Here is a 12,408-nt window from a genome sequence, read left to right as displayed (position 1 = left end):
TGCAGAGATTCACTCTCATTTTTCTGTATGAGACATATTTAAATGGGAAAATAAAAATGACACATTAATCCTTTCCTTCCTTTGCCTCCCAGATGAACAAAACTCTTGGAGTAAACTCAAGCCTGCTTCTTAATTTATGGAGAAATGCAGAAGTCTAAATCTAGCTCCAAGAAGATTAGATTACAAACTTGGAGTGGAAAAACTTCAAGGAGACCAGTTCTGCAAGCTGCTGAAAGCTTCGAGTTATTGAAGGCCCTGAGCTGCTATGGACACCTCTTCCCTCCCAGGACAAGACTAAGGAAAACTATTTCCCTGTGGAAGATGCCACAGGGCACAGCTGCCAGCACGGGCACAGCTGCAGAAGCCAGCCTGGCGCGCTGCCCGCCTGGCACGGTGCTCTGGTGGTGCGGAGCGTTGTACAGGAGCGCTGTGCTGAGCACGTCTGAGAGTTTTGACTTCTGCAGTGACTTTTGTTTCACAACCAACTGGCACAAAAACTGCTGCACATCCAGCGAGGGGTATCCAGCAGGAGAAGTAACCCCAGCACATGATGGTGTCTCAGGAAGCAGCGGGTCCTGGTTGCATTTCACGTTTCCAGCTGTGTCCTGTAACTGTTCCTGTGTAGGAGTGTTGGAGATACCTGGGCGGTGCTTCTGTGTCTAAACCTGGTAATCTAACAAGAGAAACAGGCCATGGGTGCAGCAAATGTTTTCCTGCCTCTTGGAGACACAGCAGTGTGTTACATCAGAGGAGAACAAGCTGGGAGCAATAGACATAACAGGATTAAAATGATGGCTGCTCTGTCATTTTCCATTTTCCTAGGTGCCTGAGAATTGCTGAAATATGGCTGAAATGCCACCGTGATGCATCTTGTTTAAAAAGTGATTTGTTAAAAGGAAAATCCACGCCAAATAACTGAATCTGCTCCATTAAAATAAAATGTAAACACTAGCCCCATGGTTTAACCATCACGCTTTTTGATAGCCTTTAGGAATTGAAAGGCAATTCTCTCCCCCCCTCTGCATTATTATATAACCTCATCAGAAGATAAACAGCCTCCTTACCCCCAAACACTTCGCAATTTGCATTTAGATTGTTTGATGCCAATGTTCAGGATAAGATACTTCCTAGCTCTGTCAAACAAAACCTGATTGTCATTTAGCAGAGTGGCAGTCAATTTATGTTTCCATTAACGCAGATCCCAGACAATTATCTGGGGAGGGGAGAGGGAAAAACCTTAGCAAATTGCCCTGCTGTCTTCAAGGCTGATTTTCCAGTGGGCAGCTGTAGGGCAAATATGACTCACCCAGGAGGAGGAGAAAGGTGTGGCGATTTCTCCCAGACCCATTGGTTGTGCAGCATCACACATGAGAGCCAAGTGCCTCATGGAGGCAGCAGTGATGTGGGGCAGGGTCACCAGCCCTGGGCCAGGGATGTGTTGGACTTTGACTCCCAGCCTAATTCAGTGGCAAAGCCAGGGGTCCCTGTGGGTTTTCTTGGGCATATGTCCACCCAGCAGCTGGAGATGCGCAGTCAGACAATGCCCGGTCTCCAGAGTCTTGTGCCAGTGCCATCCTTGGGGACCCTGGCCCTTAAGCACTCATTGTGGTCCTCCTTGGCCAGGTGGGATGGCGGAGGACATGCCCTCCTGGCGATGGGATTGCCCTGCACTCCTGCCATGCACATTCCACAGCTGCACTCCTGGGGCCAGCGAGGGGTGCACATGCTGGCATGACTGACAGCAGCTCTACCAAGCCCTTGTGCAGGTGCAGAACACAAATGTAATATGCTTTCCTTCTCTGACAGTAAGCTAGAGACACTTCTCCCTTCCCTCCTGTCTTAATGACTTCATTTTCCCTCTGCCCCCTTACTTAGCTGTGCCCCACCACTCCTGTGTTCCCCACGAGGATTCCATGCATGATAGCAACCCCTCCACCAAAGGGAGCTCTCCCATGGCTCCCCCCTGCTGTTTGCTGGAGGGCAGCACCTATGGCATTGACCAGCCCAAGGTTTCCCCAGGCCAGGCATTTCTCCCAAGGAAGCTCACCCTTAACTAAGCCAGTCCTGTCCTTTCCAGTGCCCTTTCTGAGAGGGGTGGGCAGGTAGCACTGGTGCAGCCCTACTCCCTGGCAGCCCTCCTTGCTCATGGGCTTTTCTGCACACACACGTGTGTGTCACACAGGAGGTCACACAGCTCAGAGTCCTGTGTGCAGGACTATTCCTGTTGCCTTTGCAAAAGTACTGCATTGCATCTTGGCTGGTGCAAAAGAGCCATTTGTATTGGAAACAGCTTTCAGTGACTCCCTGGGCAAGTCAGCAGGATGCTGGCTGTCTTTCCCTGGGGCTGCTGGGGTCTCCATAGGGAGCAGAGACCCAAGTAGAGGTGGGCTCACCTGCAGTGGAGATCTACTGTAAACATGGGGGACTCACACAGGCTTGTCAGGCAGGTGCTGCAAGGGGACCACCTTGGTACAAGCCCTTCGGTGTTCTGGCTTGTGGCCCCTTTGTGGCACCATGGGGCAGGTGGTGCTGCTTGGTGGCTGAGAAAAATCAAGTGGTTTTCTGAAGGGAGGATAGACACCCATGCCCCAGTGATTGGAAATACATCTGTGACCACTTGGAAAGTTATTTTTGCTACATGAAAGGCTGGGGCGCAGGGACAGAGCCTTCTCCAGACTGTAGCACCTCTTGGCTTTCCTTCCAGTACAGCTCATTTATTTGGTTTGGCACCAACTAACCAAGCCATGTAGCTGCCAGGTTTACCATGTATAAGGAGCTGCTGATGTCAGGAAGAGCTTTTGGCTGCAGGAAAGCCCTGCAGATGTTGTCCAGGTGGTTCTGCTCTCCATGAGCATTTAGAAGCAGTCAAACCGTATAACAATTTTACAATGATTATTTTTCTTTCAAAACATGGCCTAAATTTCTATCAGGCACTGGAGCAGAAGCACAGGGTGACATGCAGTATGAAGGCTGTGTGAGGTGTGTGGTATGTGCTGGCAGCAGGGCACAGAGAAATGCCAGAGGAACAGGACCTGGCAGAGTGTGGAGGGGACTGGCACACCAGACCAGCTCAGAAGTAGCTGGCAGGCTCCTCTGTGCAGTGTTTGCACCATGCTGCTTGTCAGCCAGCCAGAAAGGCTTAGCAGAGGGAGAAGTGTTGCCTGCCCACATTTAAATTCTAGTGGTTGCCACATTTCAGAATTTTGACTCAGGATCCAGCTGGGGCAAAAAGAGACTCGTGTCACCTCCCATGCAGATGACCTGGTGAGTAGCTGTGCCTCACTCATCCCTGCCCTATGTGCTCCCTAACTGTGCAAATAATCACCACCTGTGGGTGCCTTTTCCAGAGGTGTCTCTCAGCCAAATCAAGGCAAACACATCCAGACCCGCTCTTGGACTCATGTTCCCCCTTCAGATGCCCTGCACTGTGCTGCTGAAGGGGAATCTCAGACCTTGTCCAATAACGGGGTTACCCCTCTCACCTGAGTTAGGGGGCATTCAGTTGCCCAGGGTACAACGTGCTCCTTCCCTCTCTTGCAGTTCCTTGGCTGTACACTGCCTAGAGGACACAGGGACCCTGCTAACACCATGCCCAAGCCTACCCAGGGCAGGAAGAAAGGGGTTTTCCTCTGCCTACAAACCTGCTCAAGCCACCAGGTGACCTCAGAGCACCCCTGAACCCCTAAGACTATTAGAGGCTGCTCTTTCCCTTGCCAGTTTTCTGCTTCCACATCCCCTCCTAGCCTCTCTGCCCCAGCCTTACCCTTGCTACCCTGCTGCCTCTTCCTGGCCTGTACCCACTCTCTGGACCTACACACCTCTTCTCCACAGGTGAGTTGTTAACTTCTCAAGATTTTAAAGAAATCCCAGTTGTGCCAAAAGAAGAACAAGATATTCTGACTCCTGTTCAGGCATTTCTTACCCCTAACAGGTTTTTATTTATGTGGAAATTACTACAGGGTTTGCAGACCAATCTTCCCTATTTTCTTTGCAAACCTCCGAGCCGCTTACACTGCTTGTTCATCTTGTTGTCTAATAGAGAGAGAAACTTCAGTCAAGTTGCCTTAATACTTATTTTATTTAAAGAATCAGAAACACAGTCATTGTAGTTCATTTGTACTCATATCTGCCAACATTTCCTAAACCACGTTAACATTCATGTATAACAAAAACATTTTCTGAGCTGTGCAAAGTTCAAAGGAACTGTTCAATTACTTGAACCCACTTCTAGAAGAACAAACCTGGCATTTTACAAACTGAGGCCACCAGAAGGAATCTTTTCCCCGCCCTGTTGCAGGAGATGGAGATGCCCCCTCCTCCCTCTTTTCCTGGCATGACAGGTAAAAACTAGACCACAGTATGAGTCAAACCTCTCTCAGTCCAGGACTTTCTGAATGGCACTGGGTCATGTTTTTGTATCACTGGGCTGTATTAAGTTCACCTTAATACTTGTGCTCCTGGCATGGAAGTGATTTGTCCAAGAAGATTACTCAGTAACCCAAACTGTGATAAGCAATAAAGAGGGCCCAGAAACAGCTGCTATCAAAATACAACACCTCCTTCCCCCTCCCCCATATTTTTCCTAGAAGGAAAATATGACTGAAAGGGTTGTCGACCATTAAAAAAATCATCATCCTTCTTGCAAAATATATTTTAAAGCACTGATTTAATGATATGACATCTGCATGTTTCCCTTGATCCTCTAACACTCCAACTTTTGTCCTCTTAGAGTTAAGCATAAAACGGTGGAAATCTGGAACCATTTTAGAGCTGGCTAAACAGAATAGGCAGTGTGCAAGTTGTCATCCTGTTTTGTTTTTCTGACTGTAGTAAATACACCATGGAACAGAATTTTAAGAGCGTTTTAACCACTGTAAGTTGTCAGGAAAAAAATCTCATCTCTGACAGATCTAACCCAGAATTTTTATTGAAATCAATAACACACATTTTGGCATTGCTGACTGCCTAACTGTGCAGTTTACTGTTTGAGGTGCAGTGACACCAGTTCTGACCTGGACCAAATAAGTGGAACAGATATGGCTCTAATCTCAAGCAAGTCTTTCCAGAAGACGTTTCTTCAGTCTCTTATTAGTTATAAAAAGGCAATTTCCTCTTAACATTAACTAAATTTTTAGTGACTGACTCATTACAATCTGGAATATCAACAAATGCGGCAACATCAAGTATAAAAAGAAACACCCTGAAAGTGATGCCTCCTGGTTTGAAGGTGCTATACTTGGCCATGAACTGTGTTTCTGGAATTGGTTTGTTAACATGTGACAGCAAGAAGAACTTATTTTACAGAGAACAAAGTCACAGAGCTGAACTTAAACATGAATGCTCACTTACATGGGTTTTGATATGTACTAGTACACAGGGCTTGAATGAAAACAAAACTTACACCTTCGCATATGAAATACTGGTAATGCAGTGATGATGTTCACCCACCAGGCCTCTTTGTTTTAATAAGATCATCTCCAGGTTACAGTGCCTCCGACACACTTCTAAACACCCACCACATGTGGGCTTTGGCAAACAGCCAGCTGCTGTCAGAGGCAAGGTATGGATACAGCTATGAAAGGCCTTTCAACACAATTCACTCCTTAAGAACTGATGTCTTTTTAAATACTCTCAACAATTGCATTATGACTTTTTTTTCTCATTCTTTTTCATACAAATTACTGGCTAAACTCACATTTATTGCACCTTTAAGTCCCTGGTAGATGGAAGCTTATATTGCCTGATACAGTTTGTATTGTAGCTTGACGACGTTAAGAAATCCAACAGTCTCCAGAACTGTACATTTCTACAGTAAGAAATCACATTTCCATAACACTAATTACTGCTGTCGCAGATCAGCTCTTGTCTCCGTCATGCAACAACAGAGGAAAACTCCACGGTCCCTGCGCGTGCTAGAACCTGCAGTGTTCTTCTTATTGCCATGAAAAAGTCAATTAAAATGACTCCTCTGGGAATTACTTTCAATTCTGGAGTCATTATCACTCTCCTGACAGAACGCTGTGCTTCAGCATGGGTCTTCAGCCACTCTAAATATGTAGGAGAGAGCAAGCATGTGTGTGTTCCACAGGCAGCCCCCCCAGGTATATTTATCGGTGACCATGCAGCTTTTTCTCTTTTCCTCTATGATGCAAGAACAAGCAGTCTGATCTCAATCTTCAGGTACGTTTCTAATTTCATATGTTGAATGCAAATCTTGTTGCAGCCTCTCTGTTAAACCAAATCTTTAACAATTAAAAAAAATAGCACCAGATGTATGAAAAAGAGGAAATGTCTGATCTAGTAGGAATATATATAAAGTAGAGCAATTCTTACAGTAAAAAGGTACGTCGTACAAAAAAGCAATGGAAAGTGATACCGAGGACAAAAATCCATGCTGCATATAATACGGGCAGAAGACAGGCAAAAGGGATTCTGCTCAAATAACCACAGTTTAATGGTGGAGCCGTGCTTCCTCCAGGACCTCCCTGGCAGCAGTGCCAGGACACGGGGTGGTGTGGCACTCTGAGTACTGAACACCGACACGCACCAACAAACCTGCGCAGCATATCTTTGAGGTATATAGAAAGCATGACGTTAACATTTTTGACTCCTCATTCTTACTTGCACAATGATGCACTGATCTTTAGTTGGGGTTTTCTCCACCCTCCCCTCTTCTTCCCTTGGTAAAAACAAAATCCCAGTTTAAGAGCTTCCTAGCACACCTCCTTGAACTATCAAATCCATCTTGCATAGGCCAGTAATAAGAACACTGCAGCTCTGACAAATAAGTTACAGCAATATAACAGCTTTCCTCTTAATTTTTTTTAAAGATATCTTCTCTATAATTTACACAAAAGGTTAACAGCCAGAGTTTAGGTTACTACAGTCCAGAAGGGCGTCCTTTCAGTCTGTGATTCCAGGTGGAAGGCACTACTTCAACATACCACTGTATGCACCGCACACGGTCTCGGGAGCACAGCGGGACACTGTGTCTCCAGAGCTGCAGACTGAAGGGCCTGGGGGAAGTCTTTGGAAATAAAAATGGCAGTGGTTATCAGTCCAGTTTCTCTTTTCTGTCTCTTCTTGTGCTATGCAGTTTCCCCTGAAAGCTCCTCAGTTGAGAGAGCGGCGATTTGTCCTCAGAAGCTCTCGACAAAGCTCCCGGGGAAGAGGCCCGTCCTGCCATTCCTCTGCAAGGTCCCTTTGTACCAGCCGTCCTCCCGCTTCTTGTGCACAAACACAATGTCACCTTCCTTCAGTTCGATCTCCGCCTCGCTCTGCGGTGGGTATGGGACCACAACGCGGTACCTTCGGAGAGAAAAATGTGCAAAGACTAGGTTAATCTGCACTTGATGGGAGCAGCTGGGCACCAGTACCAGAGATCTTGGGGAAAAAAACTTTTGGAAATATCAGTAAGTTACATTTTCACACACTAGTTGTATGCAATGCAGCTACATTTTCTACTAAAACTGAGTAAGACGTAAATTTCTGGCCAGCTTGGCTGGACAGTTGACCAGGATGACTCTGGAGCCAGTTCATGAAAGCAGAAATGTGCTGTCAAATGGATGGACCACTTGTGGTATCTCTGCTCCCAGCTGTGTGCTGAGCCTGTGCCAGGACTTGGCTGCTTTATCCTAGTGCTGCATCTATGCTGTAACATGTCTTATTCAGCTCTGCATTTGCTCCCTCCAAAAATCATAGCATCACAGAATGATAGAACAGTTTGGGCTGGAAGGGACTTTAAAGGTCATCTAGTTCAACCCCTCTGCCAGAGGCAGGGACATTTTCAACTCAAGCAGGTTGCTCAGAGCCCATGTGTCAACTGCATAAATCAGTCTGGTGTCATCTGCAAACTTCCTGAGCGTGCCCTTAATCCCACCGTCTATGTTATCGATGAAGATATTGAATAGCACTGGTTCCAGTGTGGATCCCTGCGGGACACCACTCGTCACCAATGTCCATTAGGACATTGAGTCACTGATCACTACCCTCTGGATGTGGCTGTCTAACCAATTCCTGATCCACCTAACAGTCCACCCATGAAATCCATCCTTGTCCAATTTAAAGAGAGATGTTGTGAGGGACCATCTCAAAGACCTTACAGAAAGAAGTCCAGATAAATGATACACTCTCTTCCCTTGTCCACTGATGATGAAAAATGGGGTTTGCAAAGCTCCCACTGCCTGGGACACCAGCAGATGTTAGCTAAAGCAGTTCACATTTTTCTTCTTATAATGTGTCTTGAGAATGTACTTTGAGTCCCTCAAACCTGAAAGGGAAGCCAAAATGGAGAGGTATCAAGTGACTTTCAAAGCACTCTCCAAACCAACGGGGAGCCCCAATCCTGAACCATTCCCAGGGCTCTCTGGGAACTTAGTTGTCAAGTGTCACTTCATTTCAATGAAGTAATGATGTGTCTGAGCCTGATACAGCTATTCTGCACTCAGAGCTTATCAGCAGGCGTCCTTCTGAGAGCACAGACCGGGCCATTTTATATCAACGCAGTTGTGTGCAGAGAAGGGAATACATTTCTGCTGCACGGTTGTTTTTTCCTTCAGCACTTCTGCAGTCATCTGGCATTTGGTTAACAGTCAATAACTGTCTTGCTAATTGCAAAGTAATGAATATAGTAAGATAGTTAAAAGTTGCCAATTGATTACCTAAAGTCCATCTCCTGAGAATTAATATATTCACAACTGCTGCCTGGCCGCCAATGCCTGAGTCCTGTTTGTAACAAGGTGAGTACTTATTTAAGATCATATCCTGTCTCTGGGGTCTTTAACACGCCCTGGAGGGTGTGGACCATGCCCTGAGGCCAGCCCCAGTGAGACAGTACTAAAGCAAGGGGCTCTCCAGTGGGAATCACCCATTTTCTTAGCAGATTTCGTTTAGGTGCCTAGTGACTTCAGCTCTGAAATTAGGCACTCCACTTTGGCATGACACTGGAAATATCAGCTTTACATCTCCACAGCCAAACAACCCATTGCTTGGAAAAGCACTGAACTACATTTGAAGCAGGGGTTCTGTTCTAATACCTGACTATGGCTTTTTTATCTTGACAGCAACAGAGTCATGGAAAATATTTGTGTTCAAGTGCCATCAAAAATTTGCTGATCCTCTCGGTACCTTGGTTAATAAATCTAGTTGTCACTTCCTTCCTCTGTGGAAAAGCAAATAACAGGGGTTGAAACATGTGCAGGAAAATGGTCTATCAAGCTATCATCTGTGGAACTGCTACACTTATAATATGAAGCTTTGCCAATTACACTCATTATGCAAATGAATGCACACATTATTTCAAACACTCTGCTGCAGTGTTGATTAATTAAATTATCAGAGTGGAACAATTTCAGCTAAGATGATGCCAAGTTTCAGATCTCACTACTCTTATGCACAATCACACATATCGGAGCTCTGCATCAGGAACTCAAGAGGCCTTGAGAAATAAAAAGGTTGGACCTCAACATTAGTTGAGTCCTGTGGAGGTACTCACAGACAGTTCTGGCAAGTCAGGAAACAGAAACTCAGAAAAAGGTGGTGTCTTGGGCAGGGTCACTCTGAAGACCCAGGTGGGACTGCCAGCACCTTATGTTATACCAAAAGCACAGAAATATCCTTTTAAAGCAAAACTACGTCCTCAGAGTGATGAGCTGCTAGTCCCTAAATGGTTCACATGAGGAGGCAGGTGACCACACTCAACAGGAATGCACCCACTGTCATAAAAGGGGTTCTACACAGCATCTTCTTAGCAATTTAGAGAAATAAATCTCAGTCACTGCATTACAAAATGAGGCACTTTTCCCCATTCGGGAAACCCTAAAAGCTATGGTTTAAATTTAATTAACTACAGTACCTCACGAGATAGTACCGAAGAGGTTTTTGATAGAATAACAAAACACTAGCTATGAAAGACCTTGCAAATCAGTTAAGAGAGAGAAGTTAAAAGATGCGATGCCTTTTCCCACGAGAGGTTTGAAGTGGAGCCTGGGAGAGGCAGCCCGGCGGGGGCTGCAGGGGCAGCATCCCGGCACTGCGCTGGCACAGGGAGCTGTGCCGCCCCTCTGCACCTCCAGGTGGCACCTCAGCCTCGCTTATCCTCTGGAATGGAATCCCAAGGGCAGCTATTAGCCGTGTTTTTTTGGCAGAAAAGGTCTCTTCTCCCAGACATCCTCCCTCACTCCCAAAAAGGCAGTCCGGGATACTTCTATTTATATCTCCCCTTTTAATTTCCCCTTTTGTCCCCTTTTCGAGAAGATGCTACAAAATTGTAGGTTTTCCTATACCAAACTGTCACTTGGCATTTTAGATGGATCTCAGTCTTCTCAATTTTGTCTATGTCACATTCCACCTCTAAATTACCAACTTTAAAAAATGCTAATTAGTTGGGCAACAATTATGATAACAAATGTGGCAACCACCTCTGACCAACACTAACAATATTTGGTATTTTCTGTTGTAAATGGTGTAAATCTGTCTTATACAGTTACAATTCTGACAAATGTTAATAATTTTGGCCCAAATTCTTCACAGTTAGCTGTATCAGACTGAGGGTCCAACATAAGCTCAATGGCCTCATCATTCCAAGAATAACATGAGGGGTTATGCAGCACCAGGAAGACCCAGATGAGCACTTCCACAAACTGCTCTCAGGTCCTATATTTGAGAGCAAAGACCTCCATGTGGTCCCACTGGTCTGTAAGGGATGGAGTTCCTTCTGAAAACCACCAACTCACAGCCAGGTTTAAAAACATTCAAACCACCCCAAAATTGCACGTTTAGGCTTGCATGAGCACTGAAAGTAAAATCTCTGCTGATTTATACTCCAAACTGTCCTAGCTCTGTGGGACCTCAGAGTCTGCATTTCTCTTCCTTTCTTAATATTAGGCCCCACTTGTATTTTTCTCTTAGGGGACAGACTTGATGTTGGACATCCCCACTGCTGGATGCTGTGGCATCCTTGGATTGGGCACTTTATCCCTGGAGGCTACTGTCCAGGAGAGGCAGTGGCCTGGGAAGGTTCCTAGGTGCACAAGGGATAATACATGAGAAGAGGCTGCAAGTAGTAACAGCAAGGACAGGGGATGGGTTTTTCCTGGGCAGGAAAACCCCAGGGAGCTGGAGAGTGGGGAAGAAGAAGGAGGCTGATAGGAGAAAAACTGGGAGCAGAGGAAGAAAAGTGACTGTGATGAAAACTGGAAGCCCTGATAGAAGGTGTGGGTATCGCTGCTGAGGGGGGAAGCTCTGCTGAGCTGAGTCTGGGAGAGCAAAAAGCCTTGGTGGGAGGGAGCCTGGGGCAGGGACATTGCATCCCAAGAAGCAGGAGACTGCATCAGTAGGGGCTGGCACTGGAGCTGAGATGGGATGGGCACCCTGGCAGCAATTACCTCACTGAGCTGGGAATAGGTCTATCCTCTGTTGTCAGCAAAGACCTTGCAATCCCCCTGTCCCCTGTCTTCATAGCACTTGTTTTCACAGCCAAAAGAAACACCTCTCCCACCCAGTCCTCCCTTTGCTACTCCTACTGAAATCTGGAAGGTGCAAATAAGACTCCTAACCTCAAACAGATGTCACCTGATGGAAGTTCTGGTTTTGTTTCTTTTAAAGAAGCAAAATGATTAAAAATATCGTGTGTAGATACATAAAAAAATCTACAACCTTACAAGAACACAAGTGTTTCACACCCATGCATCTGAGATGAAGAAAAAAGCAAATAAAATTGTTCATGACTTTACTTCTGCTGCCGTACAATATAATCTTTCATTATATGATTGCTTACTATTTTTCCCAAAGGATGCCTGCTTCATTTAGTGCACAAGATGCTGCTCTGGATGTGAGTCAAGGCTCTGACATGGGAGCCACCCCATCTTTTGCAGAGGTTGGAATATCTTTAGCAAGTGACCATGCTGAAATGCACTGAGTAGTGCAGATGTGGGGAAAGTGGCTTCTCTGACTCCTTCAGCTGCAAAGCCTCGTGCCACACTTTCCGCAGAGACTCATCTCATGCACACTGGCTGCGTAGGAGTCCTGTCTGGTCTGAATGATTCATACACGCCCTCTGTCAGTGTGCAGGCAGGCACTGAACAGTATTGATCAGAACTGATCAGTAATTAATGGCTGAACTCAGCCATGGACACTCTAAAAACCCCCCAAAATACTCACTGAGTAAATATGTATCTGGTACACTGATGGAACTAGAGCAACTTAGGAAAATGTGCAATGAGGAAAATTAGATCTGCAGGGTTAACCTCCAATCTGATCCCAGTAGGGGTGCTTGAATTTTGATGACTTTTAATTCAAATTCCTGTTTCTCAAAGTATCATGCACTAAGGACAGGTTTCATGAGTCTAGTCCTGTGACTCCAACAGGTCTCTCACGCATTAGGGATACACATCCCTAATGTGGAGGCAA

At 45.8% G+C, this 12,408-nt stretch overlaps 2 protein-coding genes across 2 annotated transcripts in view; one reads left to right on the top strand and one right to left on the bottom strand.

The window, feature by feature from the left end:
* Positions 1–965, top strand: part of SEPTIN10 (septin 10) — a 40,777-nt gene extending 39,812 nt beyond the window's left edge. The window contains 1 exon segment of the mRNA XM_059839615.1: positions 93–965. The gene's annotated coding sequence lies outside the window, so the exon portion shown is untranslated.
* A 3,094-nt stretch (positions 966–4,059) lies between these two features.
* Positions 4,060–12,408, bottom strand: part of SH3RF3 (SH3 domain containing ring finger 3) — a 245,914-nt gene continuing 237,565 nt past the window's right edge. Inside the window, exon 10 of the mRNA XM_059839613.1 lies at positions 4,060–7,308. Within this exon, the coding sequence (XP_059695596.1) occupies positions 7,140–7,308 (169 nt within the window). The 3' untranslated portion in view covers positions 4,060–7,139. The remainder of the gene's footprint in view (positions 7,309–12,408) is intronic.

The sequence above is a fragment of the Haemorhous mexicanus genome, chromosome 2 (assembly GCF_027477595.1).
Source record: "Haemorhous mexicanus isolate bHaeMex1 chromosome 2, bHaeMex1.pri, whole genome shotgun sequence".
Taxonomy (NCBI): Eukaryota; Metazoa; Chordata; class Aves; order Passeriformes; family Fringillidae; genus Haemorhous; species Haemorhous mexicanus.
The sequence above is the reverse complement of the archived record's forward strand: the minus strand, read 5'-3'. Positions and strand labels throughout refer to the sequence as shown.